Source organism: Terrapene carolina, unplaced genomic scaffold, assembly GCF_002925995.2.
Source record: "Terrapene carolina triunguis isolate 2854851 unplaced genomic scaffold, T_m_triunguis-2.0 Scaffold35098, whole genome shotgun sequence".
NCBI lineage: Eukaryota > Metazoa > Chordata > Testudines > Emydidae > Terrapene > Terrapene triunguis.
Window position 1 is genome coordinate 14,507,189 of NW_020699449.1, and position 19,388 is coordinate 14,526,576.

The following is a 19,388-nucleotide window of genomic DNA, read 5'->3' on the forward strand; positions in this document are numbered from 1 at the left end:
ATCCTTCTTCGAAAGGTTCCCGTAGCAGGGCGCTTGCCTTATACTTTCCTCCTATTTAGTATTCTGTGTAATGCTGGCGAATGACGACTCTTCCCCTGTTGCAGCCACTGCAGTCAGGATGAAGGGTTTAATACAAAAGGCTCAGTGAAGCACTACGCCAGTTAGGTTACCCGCCCTGTGGTTCCCCCACTAATAATACATCAGCAGTCTTGGATTGTGGCTTCAGGTTAACTCCATATCATACTAGATTCTTAATTAGTGGCTTAATATGTAACGTTACATTTATTGTATAGAGAACGAGCCAATTTAAAAAAGATAAACAGTAGATAAAGCACAACATGCGCTTTGACATTTGTGAGGTGCATATATAAGGCGTTTTATGGGTGTGGCAGTGAGACAGCTTTTAAATGGCCCTCAAGGGTCCCTAAGACAAGCACAGTGTAGTTGTTATTATTATTAATTGGAGCCTCGGAACCCTAGTCAGGGACTGTTGCGCTAGGCGCTGTACAAACACAGAGAGAAGAATGGTCCCTGCCCCAAAGAAGTTACACTGGAAGAATAAGACGAGAACAGATGGAGACAGACAGACCAGGGAGTGTAAGGAACCAATGACACAATACTGCATCAGCAGGAGAGGCGGTGCGCTCAGCTCTCCCGGGACACCACTGCCAAATCTGACTATTTTATCATGACTCTCACAATATTTGGTCTTTTTCGTAACGTCTGAGTTGCTGGAATCAGATTATGGCCTGAGAATCGCAGCTTTTCATTAACAAAAGGAGAAAGCTTCTAGGTCACGTGGTGGGAGAGAAAAGGCTGAGACCTGACCCCTCAACACTCTGACACCCAGGGGCAAATAAAAAGGACCCCACATTTTTTTGATTATTTTGTAAATCTAATGATTTTGGGGGCCTGGCTCCTGATTTCTGAACACTTGGGTTGGGCAGCACGGCCAACCGTGACTGTTGCCAGCCAGTGATTTTAATGAACAGGGGATGCCAGGAACCAGAACCACCGTGGTACTGATAGAAGGGAAGCAACCTGAGTGGAGCGCTGCCCTGAGTGTTACTTTAGGGTCCAAAACTGCTTCCCTGCTGGAGCGGGGCTCACTTAGCGGCCACGGCTCAATAGTCTTCAACATCCTGGGGGCCTTGTAGGCAATCTGAGGGCCTAGTGGCCAAATTATAGCCTGTCCTTCTCCGGTTGGGCTAGGGGCAGAGGGAAGGGTTGGGAGACCCAGGCCCTCTCTCTCCACTGGGTCCAGACCAAGGCGGGAGGCTGTTTCCATCCCCTGTTTCCATCCTGAGCTAATACCTCAGAACAGCCTCCCCTGGGCCACTTCCTACCTCCCAGGGCACTCTTCGTTTTGGGGCGTTGTCCATAGCAGCACAAGATTCTATTACCACGACAACCAAATACACAACAGACGTGATCACAGCCCTCTGCCTCCTTCCTCGAGGAAGCTGTTCAAGGAGTTGCAGTGATTCAGAGAGTCACTTGGGGCTGCCCAGCTCCCTTCCAGCGTCCAGTGATTCCCCCTTGGAGAGAAAGGGTCAGGCCCCTGGCTGCCCCATCAGGCCTTGTCCCCAGTCCAGGTCCTTCCCTTGTGGATTCCTCTGTCCCAGAAGGTTCTAACTGGCTCCCTTCCTTTAGACTGCTTCTCTTTCCCTCTCCCCTGCTTGATTGCCAGACTCCCATTTTAAGCAGGTCCTCCATTTGGAGCCTGCTCCATGGCTGATGTGGGGTGGGGCCTTCTTGGCCCAGCACGGTTCCATCACCGCTTTAGTCTGAGTGGGGGGGTCTGTAAACCCCATGTGCACCCGCAAAGCCCCTCTTGTAGGCAATTGAGTGTTTGCCACAAGCTGTGCTCCATCAGCCCCTTTTCAAAACTCACGTGTCAGAGGAAACACAACAAAACAGGCATGACCATTCAGTTTCTTAGCTGGGGCACTGCAGAGTCACATGAAACTGTTGTGGCTGAGGGTGTGGACAGTGGTCCCAATGGCAGGAGTTGTGGGCACGCTCTGGCGTTCATGTTCGTCTGCACGCTGACCGCTTTGCTTTTAATTACAGCCTCCACGGGGTCCGTGACCCAAGTCTCGACAGTGAGCACTGACTCCGCAGGCTCCTCCTACTCCATTAGTGGAATTCTGGGAATTACATCCCCCAGTGCTGAAAGCAACAAACGCAAACGCGATGAAGGTAAACGGGCCTGTTTTCTCTTTGGTGGGTTCCACGTACTGAAAAAGGGGCGGGCGGCGTTGGAAAGATGCTCTATCTGCTATTGTCTTCAATATTCACTTTCTTACAACTCACCATATCTAGTTGTGTCTGACATGGGTCCATGTAACCTGCTTTTGTGACTTAATCTGTTCATGTGGGATCTGTTTCTACCGGAGAGCTATTGCGTGGCCAGCTGGGCTGAGATAGGAACTGAGATGACCGTGATGCTAAGGAGACATTGCCTCTGTGTGCAAGGTTTTCATGCTGGTGTGACTCCATCAATGGCAATGGAGTTTCTTCCGATTTCTACAGGTCTACGTGAGATCACAATCAGGCCCAGATAGTCTGCCCCTGCTCCACTTGAAGTCAATGGCAGCTAGAATGGAAGCAGGATTGGTCCCATGGTCAGGTGCCAGTATTCATATATTATAAAGCACATGGGATGCATTGCATTTTTCAGTGACTTACGAACAAAACTGAACTAAACTAAGAAAGCTTCCCACCCATCAGTGCAAATGGCAAGATACATTATTACGATGGCACAACTCTGCACCCTGTTAAAAATAAAATACAAATGAGGTGGATTAGACTTGTCCGAGATCTGGATGGTTTATAGGAACAGTTTCCTTTCTCCAGCACTTCCTCAGCTCCCATTGACATCAGTGGGATTTTTGACAGCGAAGGCTGCACTAAAGGCGGCTTGATTTTGTTTTGTATGGAGCATTTGCTGTAGTTTTTGCATTCTTCTTAAGGTTCATAATTAAATGTCACTATGCAGCCTGGATGTTGCTTTGATGAACATGCTGCATTACCTTTAAAAATAAGGATAATTTAGGACAAATGACGGGATATTCTGAGTTTGAATTTTTTAAAGATGCCTTAAATTATAACTGGCTCTTTCCTTAGAATCATAGGGTACGTCTACACTACCCACTGGATCGGCGGGTAGTGATCGATCTATAGGGGATCGATTTATCGCGTCTAGTGTAGACGCGATAAAATCAATCCCCGATCGCTCTGCCGTCGACTCCGGAACTCCACCGCGGTGAGAGGCGTAGCTGAAGTTGCGTATCTTAGGTCGACCCCCCTGCTAGTGTAGACCTAGCCACTGAATCATAGAATATCAGGGTTGGAAGGGACCTCAGGAGGTCATCTAGTCCAACCCCCTGCTCAAAGAAGGGCCAATCCCCAACTAAATCATCCTTGAAGGCATGTAAAGGATGTTTCTTATTATCTAACCGCAGGAGTTCCAGAGGCTAGGAAATATCATTGGCCAGCCACACCCACCTGCCAGCCACACCCACCTATTATAATCAAAGGAGTAGGACAATTTTAACCCTGGGGCAAGTTTAGGGCCTGATCCTGTAGACATTGTTGTATGGGAGTGACTTCACTGGGGCTTCTCACATGTGTAAATTACTTGCTCGTGGCAATGGTTGGAGGATTGAGGCCTTAGTTTGTTTTCTTTCTGCCCATTTGTTGCCTCCCCTGCTGCTTAAACTACTACAGTTGTAGCTTTTGTGCAACGGTGGTCACAAAGCGCAGACACTGCTGCTCTTGACGAGGAGTCTGTTCTGCCAGCCATGTGCCTGCCCTGTTCATGGGATTTGCACACACACTCCTCAAGGGGAGAAATGACCCCGGAGTCTTTGTAAACTCTGGGGCAGGAAGGGAAAAAACAATGTTTTCTCGGTGGCCTCGAGCCTCACAATTAGCCTGACAGGACATTTAAGTCAGTTATTCTCCTGTTCAATTCATCCCACTCTTTGTATATACACACACACAAAAAAAACAAGCCCGGAGTGCCAGTCCAAGTCCAAACAACGAGTGTGTGTGGCCGTCCCCAGGGCTGCACAAAGCGGTCAGGTGCAGAGGGCCGTTTTAATCCTGGGACCATGGAAGTCAATTGCAAAACTCCCATTGACCTCTGTGGGGCCTAGATTTCCCTCAGACTGTGGCTGGCTGCCTGGGTGCAAAGACTCGGTTTGTACATGCAGTTGAAGTAGGTGTGCACATTAATTAGGTGTGCAGTTGCACACTTGACTTTTTGAAAATCAGGCCATACCTATACACATACATGTTGGCATTATAGTAGGAGCAGTAGCAAACTCTGTAGTTAATTAAAGATGCATAACCATCTACCGTGGTGACAAGAGCAGTATGGGAACCAGGACAGAAAATATAGACTCTCCATCCTACAGCCCTGTTTCCAGTCACTTGTAACTTTCCAAACCGTTCTCCTTTGGGGCCGACATTTTACAGGGTTGATCTGTGCTGAAAGGTGATTTTTTAAAACGTTGAGCTAACCTTTTCTGCAATGCGTTAAGGGAAAAGCTGCATAGTCCCTAGGGTTTGGCAGAGAGGCAATCTCAATGTTGCAAACTCTCACAGAGCTATCACAATAGTTTCCTAAATGTCTCCTAAAGCCCCAGCTCCCGGAGCCACAGGAGAATCTCAGATTTCATTTATAAGCAGTAAACCCTCATAGCTGCAGAGAAAAGATTGAGACTGTGAAAGGCTCAAACCCAGAATGCGACCCATCCCCAGTACGCCAATCTGCAATAGCAGTAGTACTGCTATCTTCACTGCCCACTGAAACTGCACAGCTAACGGGCTCCCTCCTGCAGACTCGTTAAGTGGGGTAGACAGGGTGCTCTGGTAAGTGTCTAGCTAAATGGTTCCACAGTATGGAATTTCTTTTTTCTGTCTTAATCCCCCCTTCCTCCCAGTAAATTCCATTAACACCCTTCTCCCCCCACTAAGCGCTTGTCACCTGTGCACAGTTAAGCACTCAAAATGCACTCCGAGTAGTCCAAAGAAGCCCCACTTTTGTATTGGAGACTCTAGGGAAATGGAATCATATTATATTGTATTCTTTCAGGAAGAGGAAAATGTGATGGTTTAATGATGGACTGTATCGTAATATATATGCACAAGGGGGCAGAGTTAACTTTGCCATTTACTGACTTTTGTGAGCTCAACGCTACATGGTTAACGTTCTCGTGACTTAGTTTTTTGACATATGTCTCTCTCCATATTGAGGGAGGGGTCTGTCTGTATATAGATCTCTGACAAGTAGAGCCACTGACTAGGTAACCATTGTAAATTGATCTAGGCTTCTGTCTGAGTGGGACAGTGAAATGGAATGGGTTCGCTCTTCAACTCTGCAAGCTGTATCCTGCACTCAGTAGGATTCGTTGCCTTTTTTGTTCCTCTCGGTCTGGACATTTTTTTTAGCAGCTGTCACCAGTCTTTAACCCAGTGGGTTGCTAGCCTAATAGCAACAGGGGCAAACCAAATCAGACAATCTTTATTGGCTTATTCAGCTAAAGGTGCCATTCCCCCTCCCGCATTGTAAAGTAGACTTGGAGCAGATGTGCCTTAGTGGGGGATCGGTTGCTTTCACTTCTAGTTAAAGGACATACTACTGGGGACTGACACAAGGAGCAGACTACACAGTAGCTAGACACTGGCTTACTAAAGAGAGATGCGATCGGCTTTCTACGTTTAAAAAGGCAGACGCCGCTGGGCACGGTTGCTGTTTTGTTTTCAGATTCCCCTCTCTACCTTCGGTTGCTTCATTCGGATTTTCCCTGCGTGTAGTGGGAAGCCCGAGCGATGCATGTTGAGCAGATGGGTGGGAGGATGGAGAATGATCTTATTTTATCGTCTTCTAATGAATTCCTTTCAGCTGAAAGAAGGCCATAGAGGGGAGCAGGCAGTGAGCGTGGGACCCACAAGTAGGTTAGGTTACATTTTAAAGACAGGTTTTTACAAATATCTCTATTCAAAGAAATTGTTTTATTCCATTAAAAGTCGCCTACATTTTCAGAAATGACTAGGGGTTTGCGGTGGCTCAGTTCCTGAGTGCCCAGCCTGAGCCATCGTAAAAGGGTCCTGGAATTCAGAATGTGCCGAGCGGCTGCCCTCTGAAAAGCACCATCTCAAATGGGACACCCAAAAATGGAGGCTCCGAAGATCACTACTCGGTTTTTAAATGAAGAGACTCTTCTGTTTAGATTTAAACTTTCCCCGGTGATGTTTGCCACCAGGGATGAACATAGATCAGATGAGGAGGGGGAGTTCTCCAGTTCTGGCTGCTGTCCTCATGTTCAGTTTTTCTTTTGGTGGTGCAGTGTTATGTTGTCTTGTGATGACAGGACAAAGCTACAGGAGAGAATAGGGGAAAAAGACAAAATGTATGCGAAAGGAGGTTGTGTCCCCAAGCAAACTTACATCCAGCCAAGGAAATGAATGTGTGTAGTGTGTATGCAATGTGTGTGTGTGTGTGTACAGTTGTCCTCTGCGTGTGTTTGTGCAGGGCACAGACATACTGTATGCATTACGTGTGTTTGTGCAATGGGTGTGCATTTGTGCAGGGTGCATGTGTACTGTTTGCAGTGTGTTTGTGCAGCATGCCTGCACACGGTGTTTAGCGTGTGTGTTTGCACAGTGCATGCAGTGTTTGTGGAATGTACGTGTAGGGTGCCTGTAAGTGGTGTTCAGCATGTGTGTTTGTGCAGTGCGCGTGCATGCAGTGTGTGCATGTGTATGCGTGCAGTGTGGGTGTGTGGTGTGTAACGTGTTTGTGTGGTGATTGTGGGTGTGTATAGCTCAGCAGGGTCACGTCCCTGGAGGGCCCCACAAGCCCATTGCTATAAGTGATGAGATTTTGTAACAAAACTCCAAATGGGTGCTGGCGCTCTGCCTCGGCAGTCACTGAACTCACCCGGCAGTTACTGCACGCGAGAAGAGGTTTAAATATGTGTTTTTAACAGAGAGATTTGATGCAACCTCTCTCTCTCTCCTCCAGGATTTCTCTGTCCGTCTCCCCTGGCCAGCAGGAGGGGCACGGCTCCCTACAGAGGCGGGCAAAGAGACGGCTCCCAGCTGGGACGCCTCTTTGTCTCCCATCAGGTGGTGCTGTTACTACCCCTCCTGGCAGTGTGGCTGGGAGTCCCAGCCAGGCACCAGCTCCTGTTGCTGCTCCCACTGCAGAGTGTGCTGTTTGGTGGGGTCTCAGGTCACAGTCAAGGCTGAAGGGAAGCTCCGGGGAGGGGGAGCTTTCCTTTTCTTTAACCCTGGCTTGTCACCGGCTCTTTGCACCACTGGGATAGTGCATGAGACCTGCAAGTGAAAACGGCTATGCACCAGGATTTAGGTTTGGCGAGCCTGTTCCCATTGGCCGAGCTGAACGATGTGCGCAGAGCAACCAAACCTACCTGGACGGAAGCACCTGTGATTTTGAAAACCATTTCAGGACAAACACTCCCAGGTGGTGCCGTTATTCACCTGGGGAAGGAACGGCTCCGCCCTGCTGCGCTTACCCGGGTACACCCCAAATTCCAACCTGGATGGGAGTCTTTTCCTTAGTAAATTCTGCAGGATCGAGCCTGAAATTTGCAATGTGCCTTTAAGATGATTTGCCTCTCCAGAGGCAAGGAAGGCTGTAAAAAGGGTGAGTGCAGGTGGGCAAAGGTCCCAGGCAGGCCCCTGTAAACAGTAAAAGCGAGATGATGTCACTGGTGAGTGTATGTCCCCCCACATCATTCCCGAGAGGAGCTCTTTAGCTCAGACTGTAGCAGCGTATGGTTTTGGCTCCAGGGCTCCCTGGTTCAATCCTTGGCGTGCTGGTCAGGAGGGAGAACTGACTTCCTTGACACTGGCATGGAGGAGTGGTCCCAGCTGGAGCAGAGAAGGATTTGCAAGCAGCCCTCAGAAGAGTTCACCAGCTCCCCTTGTCTGTGTATGTGCCCCTGTCCTGCTCCGTGTGACTTGGTCAGTGAGCAGGTTTGTGGGCAGGCGTGGTGTGTCTGAAGCAAGAATTGCAAGACATTAGCGGGAAGTGAATTTCTAGCAGTGAGTCTTTGCATCGGACATCTGATTCCAAGGCACTAACATTTCTCATCAACGTGGTAGCAACAGTGGGAGCAGCTGGGTCGACATTTTAACTACTACAGGCCAGATTTTTAATGGTATTTAGATGCCTAAAGATGCCGAGAGGTGCCTAGTGGGATTGTTAGAGGCGCCTGGGCTTAGACATGCTTACGCTCTCCCTCCCACCATAGCTCACACAGGTGGAACTACTGTAGAGGTAGAGCAATAGTGGGGAATTGAGAGCAAAATGCACAGCCTGTGAGCTCTGTTCATGCAGGGACCAGTCCAGCTCCCTCTCTTCCCACTGACTCCACCGGGTGCTGAATTGGAAGACTCCCTGTGCGCCCTACAGTATGTAGCCAGTTCAAATGGCGAATCTCAGCTGCCGGGAGGCCATTCTGGAAATGCAAGATTGGTGAGGAACCCACCGCCTAAAACCTGTTTGCATGGAATATTCACTGAGTAATTTCAGAGAATGAACCAGTCGGTGGGAACGCTGTCTGTCCGCAGACAGAACAAAGGGCTAAATGCGCCAAATACATCGCCCTGCTCAGCTGTGGTCACCAGTCTGCCTGGAAATGCGAGAAGAGTCAACCCCACCATCATAAATTAAGCACTGGGGAGGAAGCGTGTGTTTGCTACCACCCACCTCTTTGGGCTGCAGAGGTGGTCTGGCTGCATTTAAATACCCCCACACAGAACAGCTGCGTAAACCATATTTCTAATTCCTCAGTGTAGAGTCTTCTCTGTGGTTGGGGGCATTTTGGGAATTGAAACCAGCATGAGACGCAACCTTGACTTGCACCGTTTGCTTTGTTCCATCCTTGCCAGCCCTTACACTGTGTCGTGGCCATCCGCTGACGTTGGCGGTGTAGATGTCACTATTGCAGAGCCGGCCTGTTGAAAAACGCCTTTCCCGTGCTTCTGCTCGCCCCTCGTAGAAGCTGTGGGCCACGTGCTCCTGTTTGGAAGGAAAATCTGCAGCAGTAGCAGAGATAATAAAGAAAACTAGGGGTGTGTCTCCATTGCTGCCGGAGACGTGAGATGTACAGGTATTAGTTGCACTCTAGCTAGCTGGCTAAAAATAGAAGGGAGGGGTCTGCGCCACGGTCTGAGGTTCTCGTTCCCTCCGAGGCTGCTTTTATTTAGGTGCCTCGGTTCAGATCTGTGCAACTCATTGAAGGCACCCCCGAGTTTGAAAACCGGGGCCCCGGCTCTTGATGTTTTTTCCAAGCACCCTGTGAATATTAATTAATAACGGTATCCTGTTACAGCGATGGGACAAACCCAATTTTACCAGCGACCCCTTCTGCCCCCAGGATGTGGTCAAGGGGGGAAACCAATAAAAGGCCAAGTGCAACGAGAGCAGCACTGCATCAAGGCCCTGTAATGGGTAGGGCCGGGTTTCCCTCCTTCCGGGCGCATGGATCACGTCCTTCCAGCAGGACAATGGCCACCAGCTGCTGTAAGGTCCAAGCAGAGCGGTGGGCACGTCTCCACCGCAGTTAGCACATGGTGAGCCGGAAGCAGCCTTGGGCAGGAGTGCGCAGTGCAGGGGGAGAGGAACGGGCCGGGGGATGGAAATCTGCATTCCACCAAGCGCTTCCATTGCAGTGTGTCACTGCTGAGCGCAGGGCTAAGGTCCGATGCTATTTGAACTCTTCTTTCTGAGGTTATCAGAAGGGAGCACCCCACATTTTTAGCCACTCATCCAGCTCCCCTGGCTTTTACCTAGGTCACCTCCTAAGAAGAGCGCCATTGATTTCAGCCAGGAGCATATTGTCCATAGCTCCCTCACCAGCTGGGGGGCTGGCCTACTTACCCATCCAGTGGGGTCTCATCTCTGGCCGCACACTGCTTTGTCTGTCTGGCACTGGGAGAAAAATCTGCTGCTTTATTTATCTTCTCCTGCTTCTCTTTTGCCGCCTATGCGCCAGGCAGCCCACTTGGAACATTCTCCCACTTCCTGACCCACCTGATAACAATAATTATGATTTTCTCGGGCCAGCCCCCCCACCGCTGTAAATTAGTGCAGCCCCCTTGACTAGGGCTCTGTTGATGTACACCAGCTGTGGATCTAGCCCATTAATATTTCGCCAGTGCTGGAAGTATTCATGACACTGTAGAGAAGATGTAGCTCCTGCCCCGAAGGATGAAAATCTTACAAAGGGCAGCCCTTACTCACTCTGAGGAGCATTTACTCCCACGAGCAGGGCCATTCTTCGATGGTGCTGCTCCAGGGAATAAGCTCTCCCCAGCCGGGCAATGGGCAAACAAACGAACCATGGTAAAAGCCGGCAAAGGAGAGAGGGACCGGCCTGGGTGAGGACAGAGAAAGCTGTTCAGAAGCCGGGTGTCCTGGTTAGGCCAGGAGGAGTGGGAGCCCTGCATGCCAGGTGCTCTGGTGGAGTGCTAGCACTGTGCCACTGGGGCGGCGATGATGCATGTGCAGCGCGTGAGTGTCTCTCCTTCCCTCTCTGCTCTTTACTGTTATTTTACATTTGGGATGAGATAGGGCAAGAGAAGGGGAGCTGATGGGAAAGGAGAGGAGGCCGGCGGCTGGGAGCTAGCTGAAGGAGCAGGGGTTGGGAGGGGAAGAACAAGGATGTGAGGGGTGCTGGAGGAGGGAGACAACTCCAGCACATGGCGGGGGGAGGCTTGAAGCGTGGCCAGAATGGGCAGAGCCAGAGGCAAGGGCTGAGACGCATGCTGGAGCAGGGCCGTTCGGTGCATGAGGAGCTCCATCGATGGGAGTTGGAGGGAGCTAGTTGGTGGGGGAAGGAAGGCTGTCGAGGCCACAGCTTGATTCTCTTGTCCTGGCAGAGGGCTATTTTGGGCAACTGCTTCCCAAGCTTTATACACACAAAACGGGTCTCCTTTCGGTTTCCCTGGTGACTGAGGAGGCTTCTTTGAGGTCAAGAGACTAGAAATCTTCTTCTCCCTTCTGCACATGGACCAAAGGAGGGAGGGGAGCTGCTCTGAGTAGGTTCCTCTTTCCCTTCTCACATGTGCCCAGGGAAGGTGATGTCTGCCCGGGTTTCCTAGGGTCATTTGAAATTCGATCACATTTATATTCCGGGATCCAAATCCCAATCAGATATTAGGGCGCTCACAAAGGAATATCACCTGACAATGGTTACTTCCCAGGTGTAATGTAGAGAACAGCTGGGGCAAACCCGATTCTTGTCCTCCCCACTGAGGTGAGAAAAGCCATTGCACCACATGGCTGGTGCCTCAGCAGGGTTTTCCCTCTAGACTTGCTCAGGTAGATTTGATGGAGAAAAGAAGGGTTTGGTCTTTGGGAGACTTGTAGGTTCTAGTCAAGCAGGAAAAGACTCATTTAAGACCTTGTCATATTGCTGGCAATTAATGTTAATTGTTGGAAAGGATTTTGTGATGGAAAACACACGCAGGCTGTTCCGGTCAGCAAAGTGGTGCAGTCTAGCTCAGAAGCCAAACACTATGGACCAGATCTTCAGCTGGTGTAAGTCGGCAAAGCTCTGTTTATACCAGGACCAGATATTATATGCTCTGGGCAAAAGCTATCCTTGTAGGTGGACACCTGATATTCAGCATTTCCGTGCACAGGTATCTATTGAAATAATTCACTGAGGAACGTAGCCTGTGAGGACATAAATGGCGAGGGAAGCTGTCAAAAGACTGGGCGGGAAAATGCAGAAGGTTATGGAGAGAAAAAATCATTCGCCGATGGACATTTTAACATGTTATATTAGAGGTGTGCTCAACTAAAGTGCCTGACAAAACTCAGTGACAGCACTAGTACGCTGGGTTCAGAAGGGGTCAAGTGGGGTTTAGGGTTACCAGACAGTGAGTCAAGTTTTGTTCGTCACATGTGAGCAATGTTGTATAGCTTGCAAATTATTAATTTATAGATATACTCTCTCACACTCACAAACCTAAAAACCAAAGACATCTGGCAAAAAAGGAATGGAAAAAATACACAGAGAAATTAAACTGTTTGGAATCTACATGTAACCAGCGATGTGAGAGTAAAGAAGAACATGAGAAACAATGGATGTTTGGAATTTACTTATACAGTTAGCAGGTCCAGCCCAGCAAATCCTTACTCACATGCGTATTCTTTACTCATGAAAGTATTTCTGTTGATTTTAATGAGATTAAGATTTTGCGGGTCTGTGGGCACTGATTTAAATTCCTCCCTCATTTAAATAGTTCTTTGATTTCGGGAATTCTTTCCAAATGTCTCAAAATACTATGAGATGATTGTTCAATCAATGTATCCATTCCCACAAAGCAACTATATCTACATCCATACATTGAGAACAGCCTTTAACACGGTTTGATTTGGACTTTACTATCTACATCACAATAATGACTCCATGCACAATAATGACTCTAATGCAATCCACTGCTTGCTGGGATTATTTCAGAGAAACCATGCAAGCTAAAATGCTGGAACAAGATATTACACTTCCTGCTGTTGCCTTTATGGGCTTGATTTTCCACTCCGTTACACCATTTTTACATTGGTGTAACTCCGGCGGACTCCATGGAATTACACTGATATAGGGTTGCTGTTAAAAGGTGGAAAGTATTTAAAGTATTAGTAGCACTTGGGCCAGATTCACCAGTGTGCTCCGGCTGCTGTGCGCCATTCCAATGAGGCAAAATAGCCATTAAACCTGACTTAACTGGCCACTGAGCGGTGTTCATACTTACCCAGTGTCCCTGGAGCTGTGGAAAGCAGGTAGTGCACACCAGTGAATCCCTGCTCTGCCCTGTCCATGAGTGCTTGTCATCTCCAACACCAGTCAATGTCAGCAATCTACTCTCGATTCCCTAGCTGAACTATGAAGCACTTGTAGGATTTTATCCTGCTGCTTTCTGACGGAATTAACATTTAAAGTCTCTCCCATCTACATTACAGATCGGTTGAGGCGCTGTATAGGCACATTCCAGCAGTTGCATTGTATGCACTGTGGGGTTGCATTAGAGACTGATAGATTTGAAGGCCAGGAGGCACCATTGTGATTGTCAAGCTTCACATCGTGCACAACACAGGCCGTAGAATTAAAGTATGATGTTCTGCCACTTGCGCTAAAGGACAAAGTCCAACGATCTCCTTCCTTCTGCAATTAGCTGTGTTTCCTTAAATTTGGACAAATGACATTAAATGATTTATTTGTACAAATCTCCTGCATGAAATAGATCAGCCTCTTTCCTCGGTTGCCAATCATTAGATTATATTTTCCCAGAGTTTTCCAAGAGGATTTATCCCATACCTGGTGCCTATCATTCAATCAGTGGAATATGATTGTTGTCTTTGTTGTATTGTAGCTTCAGGTTGTGTGAGGATGTACATTGTCATTAAGTTCTTTGTTATCAAGTTCTCTCCAGTTGTTGTTGTTTTTTGCTATGAAGTCCATTTATAAGAGTGATGGTTGGTAGATGTACATTGAAAAATTTCACAGTTTTGGTTTTTCCCCTTTCTCCCAGACAGTAGAATGAATGAAATCCAGAGATTATTTTCTATTGCTCATTTTTAATTTTAATTTTAACTTTTTTTTCTTCATTTTTCCACTCTGTAACCTTCCAAAACTTCCTCCTCTTTGGAAGAGCTGGAGAGCGGCCAGAGGAAAAATGAAACGCTGCTCCTCTAACTTTGCCAAAGCATGAGAAGTTTTGAAAAGTGTCAGAGTAGCAAATGGAAAAAATAAAGAATGAGGGGAAAAAATCCAATTTATAGGGGAATCACCTGATTCTTCTCAGGTGTGCCTCTTTCAAGGTTGGCTAGCCCAGGCCCTCCTGCCCGTGGAGAGCAAGCTATCCTGTTACACAGCTCGGCTAAGTAAGTTCAAGCTGCAGCGGATTGCCTCCGTGATAGGCCTATGGGCTTGAGCCAATGCCCACGACAGTTAATGTGGGTCTTTCCAGGGACTGCAGTGGGTGCTGGATGAGGCCCACGCAAGACGTGACTCGGCGAAATCCTGCCTTGCTGGTGAGAGCTGATGGGACCACAGCACAAGGTGGTATGGCTGCCGGCATATCTGCAGTTCTTTGCATGCCACAAGCCAGTGGGCCTTCCTGGGACACTTTCCATCCTGAACCCTCATGTAAAGGCAGCAGCAGCTGTTCTACAGCTGTCTGGAGTGGTACCCAAAACACTTGTCAATGGCTAGGCAGCTCCTGCACCGTTGTGCTGATCAATATGGTCTCTTTGTTTCCTGGTACTCCCCCGTCTGTCTGTCTGTATCCACCGGCTGTTTCTTGGCTTATGTTTAGATGGCAAGCTCTTTGGGGCAGGGGTGATCTGTGTGTACAGCACTTAGTCCAATGGGGTCCCGGTCCAGGACTGGGACTCCTAAGTGCTACAGTTGCCATGTTTCACCTCAGAGGTGGCTGCATTTCAGTGGTGGATAAAGGAACCCCCATGTCTAGTTTGATTATTAGGATCAATGCAGACTCAGTGGGCTCGCTGTGCAAATCCAGCTGCAGGATCTGGCCCTTACTTTGTAAAGCGCTGGAGGGACAGAGACTGGATATAGATGCCACCTATTGCACTGAGAGAGACAAGGTGAGTGAGGTTAATATCTTTTATTGGAGCAGCTTCTTCTGGTGGAAGGGACAAGCTCTTCTTCAGGTCTGGGCAGGTCTCCGAAAGCTTCTCCCTTCCACCAACGGAAGTTGGTCCAGCCAGAGATACCAGCTCACCTTGTCTCTCCCATAACCTGGGACCAACACGGCTACCACGCCACTGCAGATGACATATCTTACTGCCGTGTTGTATTGAATGACAGGGGCAGAGGTGCTCTGAGCATGAAGCCCTTAATATGAGTCAGTTAAAAGTGTGTGGGTCTCTCTCAGCCTCCACATGTGCAGCTGCTCTCTGATTTTGCTAGTCGTTTCCTTTTCAAAGCTCAGGGAGGCTAGAGAGGCTAGTATCTGTGTGTCTGTCTCCCCTCCCCTGCCCGTCTGTCTGTCTGCCTCACTTCCTCTGTCTCAGTGTCTGTCATTCACAACTGTTACAAATCCTGGAGCAAGATGGTGCGCGGGCTGTGAAATGGCTGCGTTTGGTCCCCCTTGGCCAGCCACTGGGAGCTTTTATGAATGGAGCAGTGTTTGCCTCAGGGATCAGGGCTGTGAAGAGCTCATTAATGGATAATGAATTCCCCCCCCGCCCCCCGTTCCCCGAGAAGGAGTGGTGGTGATGGTGGCGGTGGTGGTTTGACACAAACAGTGACAGGGCGTGATCTGCCGATGAATGGCCACTGTCATTGACAGAGTGATCGGATGGCAAGCAGCCCTGCCGCTCTCTGTTCTAGGCCTGGGGCTTTGATCTCTGGGAGTGTGTTGGCTTCCGCCGGGCCTCTAAGGGGCACCTATTCAAGCCCTTTCCCCCTTCCCCCAGACAGACTAAAAGGAACTGGAGTCTCATACACACACATGCACACACAGAGTGTTCAGCTAAATGCTAATGCCATTCAGCTACCCAAAACTGGAGGCATCTGCAAAGGAGAGCCTCGTCTTCCTTTAGACGGAGCGGTGGGGGCGGGGAGGGGAGTTCGTTCTTGTCTGGAACCACATTCAAAATGTGAATTTATTAAATGCATCCGGCTTTTCTTAGTCCAGGCGCCCACTTGGCCGGCTGAACAGGGAGCTTCCCAAATCAGCCTTCTGCAATGGAATGAAACCAAAACGTGTCCCCACGAAATGAAAGTCGGGAAACAAAACGAAAGGAAAAACCTTTTGGGTTGAACATTCTGGGGTTTGCATTTCTGTAAAACGGAAACATTTCGTTCTGATTTTGACTTTTGCATTTGTTACAACGTTATACAGGACAAAGTAAAAGTACGGCAAAGTCATTTCAAAACAGAATACTAAAATGCTCCATTCCAATTTTTTTCTGAAACTAAATTTCACTGAAATTAACATTTTCACAATAAGTTTCAATTTCAGGCAAAAAGCATTTTCTGCTGGAAAAACAACACACTGTAAAATTAGCAGCCGGCTCTAGTAATGAATTCCTGTGTGTAGATCTCATTTGTTACTGTGGCAGGGGTCCCCCAATCCTGCAAGTACCTGAGTACGAGCAGCCCCGACACCCAGCCCTGATCCTCTCTCTATACCTGACCCTGATCATCTCACGATATCTGGCCTTGAGCACCACTGTAACAGGGTGGCCTGTTCCTTTAAGGGCCAGAGGCTTTGGGCCTGTCATTCCTGTTCAATTACCCCTGCCTGCTCCACCTGGCCAGGGGAGGTCTTAAAAGGAGGCAAACCCAGCACTGAGGGCTGGTGGGGGGCAGTGGGCTGTTCTGTAGTGGGCACGCAGCCTAAGTGAAGATAAGAGCCAATCAGGGAGTATAGCCCACCTGAAACCCTGCATGGGGGTGATGGTGCTACCCTTTGGACAGTGAGTTTGAAGCTCAGGAGATGGGGTTGGTGCTGGGACAGTTTCTTGCAGCTGGGGCTAGCCTGTAAAGAAGGGAGCTAACAGCTGAGCCTGGCTGGGCTGCAGATTTGATTGTTTTGCTATTTTTGGTTCAGTGAAAGACTCGGAAGCCCCAAAAGGGGTTGAGCTCTGTTATGAGACCAGGCCAGGCTTGTGGCCACAGTGAGCTGGAGAAGACACTGAGAAACTGAGGCAGGGCTGCTGCAGTACCATTTTCAGCCGTGAGGGACTGCTGGGGCAGCAGCTCTGTGACACCTTCTCTGCACCTGGCCCTGAGCCTCTCTCTACCCCTATTGAAGGTAAGGGCACTGCCTGCAGGAGTAAAATTAAGTGGGTGCATGTCATGTTTGCAGCATCAGAACCTTAATCAGTATAGGCTGGTAAGGACCCTGATATACCTGTGTGGCCTCCCTGGATCTTTGGCTTTGGCCACATAGTGGTAATCTGGCATTGTGGGACAGTGCCTCTCTTCCCCAAACAGGGTGTGGACAAAGCATTGTCTCCAGCATTGAAAAAGGCTATAGCGGATTATTACCATCTGGGGCAATGCCTGGCACTCACGGCTCAGTTTTCTACTATCTTGTAGGCACTAAGGGTGAAATGTACCCTAGGCTTAAGAGGGAATGAACTGCCGTGTAGGGGGTGGGCTGGTAACTGCAGGGCATCAGTTTCACCCACGGTGCTTTCTGGGCAGTTTAAACCTGATGTGCTGACAATATTCCAGCTCATGTTAGTGCCTCTCTCCTCCCAAATGAGCGCCTAACTGGCCATTTGGCGCACATAGCCCAGGCATATATTTGTTTAAAACAGAGCCCTTCAGGGCTACATTTTCAAAAGTGCTCATCTCCAGTGTAGGAGTGAAACTGGGTCCCTCCGGCAGTCAGTGAGAGTTTTGCCATTGATTTAATTGGGGGCTAGTCTTTCATCTCAGGTGCCTAAACAAAGGAGTCAGATTTTCACCAGTGGTCAGGATCCAGTGGTTCTCAGTGGGAGCTACTGGGAGTTGGACAGCTTTGAAGATGTGGTCACTTCAGAGAGATGTAACTAAGGGCTTGTCTACACAATGGGCTGATGCACTCTGATGGGCTGTGATATCTAAAGCACAATAACGTGTTGCACGTTAACTGGTCCGTGTAGACCCTGCAGGTGTACATGAAAGGTTCCCCAGTGTACTTTCATGTAGTGCTGTTTCAAACAACACTATCCAAGTGTACCCACAGCATCTGTATGGACCAATTAATATGCAGCATGCTAGTTTGCTTTAGAAATCACCCCCCCCATAGGGTGCATTAGTCCACCGTGTAGACAGGCCGTAAAATGGCTTACCTCAGAGAACACACTTTCTCTCAAGGCACCTACATATTTCATCTTATCTTTCTCTTTAGAACATGCTAGGTTCCTACTTGAAATTACTATCTAGTATAGGAACACAATTCAATCTCATTTGGGGGGTAAATAAGTCACTCTGTGCTGTGACACCATGCTGATGGGCTCAGGAGATGTATTGGAGCTGGTTAATTTTCTGACAGAATGTCTTTCTGTTGGAAAATGCCCTTGGACACAACTTTGTTTTTTTAATTTTTTTTTAAAAGAGACTAAGCATTTTGATAAAGGAATTTTTCAACCTTATTGGAACACCTTGATTTTTTCCATTTTGAAATGACTATCTGTTTCTAAGAAAATATCTAAGAAACTATCTGTTTCTAAATGATAAAATAAATCAAGTCAAAATCAGAACAAAACATTCTGATTTTTATGAAAAACTTTCAATTGACTTGAAATGATTCCCCCCCCCAAAAAAAAACTTCATTTCATGGCAAATTTTTAAATTGTTTGGTTTTTTTGTTCTGATTCAGAACAAAAGCAAATTTTGAAATGTCAGAATTTCCCAGGAAAAGAGATCCTGAGTTTCAACCAGCCCTAAGAAATATGTCTAGCCAGACCAAGGGGACATCTAAAAAAAGGCTTAGGTGCAATGAATAATGGTTTTAATGGTGGTGATTTTGTCTCAAGCTGGAAGTCTTGCATTATCTTGCACTTTCCACTTCACCCGTGTACAATCTTAAGATGTTGGATTTCATTTATATATTGCAGGAGAGAGCCAATAGTGAGGATAATAAAAATTGGGAGAATGGGGGAAAAAAATGGAGAGAGAGGTAGATTCTCATCAGGGTACATTGTCACAATCCAGTTATTTTGTTCTCTATATAAAATACTTTTCAATTAGTTGCCTTCATAAGTAATTAAAGACAGGACAGAGCATCTTCTGCAGGGGAAAAGGGCAGCAGTCTGTGGTGGAAGTATATTTAAATTAGAATAATCCAGATCTTGTTCACTCCTAGGTTTGGCTGGAGTACTTTGACTTGCAGAAGGGAAGGATGCCATATACTGCTCATTTTGCTCTGGAGTAGGGTGGGGGTGGTGCATGGGTTGACTGATTTCTAAACTGGCTAATGTAAACCTGCAGGTGTTACAGTGCAGTAGAACTCAAGCAAGTTCAGCTTTGTAATTATGGGTCAGTTGACCTCTCAGCGAAGGTCGATTGGATGAAAACTGCTTTCAATGGGCCCACTATAAGGAGGTGAATTGTGACACCTGCTGCCAGGCCTGAGAGGAACAGTCCAGGACATTTCATTTTGCAGCACAGCCAGGCTGTGGAGCCCTTATTTCAAAGGGAAGCTTACGACACGACCAGTTGTGCGTTTCAAACCCGTGAAAGGTAGAGTTATTCCTGGCTGTGTGCGTTGGCTTTTCTGACAGGACCGGGATGCAGTCAGACGACAGCAATGATGTTCATCTTTCAGACGTGGGCGGATAAGGTTTTACACCGTCTTCCCCCCTCCCCCTTTTCTGT

The 19,388-nt window shown here is 48.0% G+C and overlaps 1 protein-coding gene across 1 annotated transcript in view; it reads left to right on the forward strand.

Moving 5' to 3' along the window:
- LOC113405355 (paired box protein Pax-5) overlaps nt 1-19,388 on the forward strand; it is a 220,953-nt gene that overhangs the window by 20,704 nt on the left and 180,861 nt on the right. Inside the window, exon 5 of the mRNA XM_026646498.1 lies at nt 2,074-2,202. Within this exon, the coding sequence (XP_026502283.1) occupies nt 2,074-2,202 (129 nt within the window). The remainder of the gene's footprint in view (nt 1-2,073; nt 2,203-19,388) is intronic.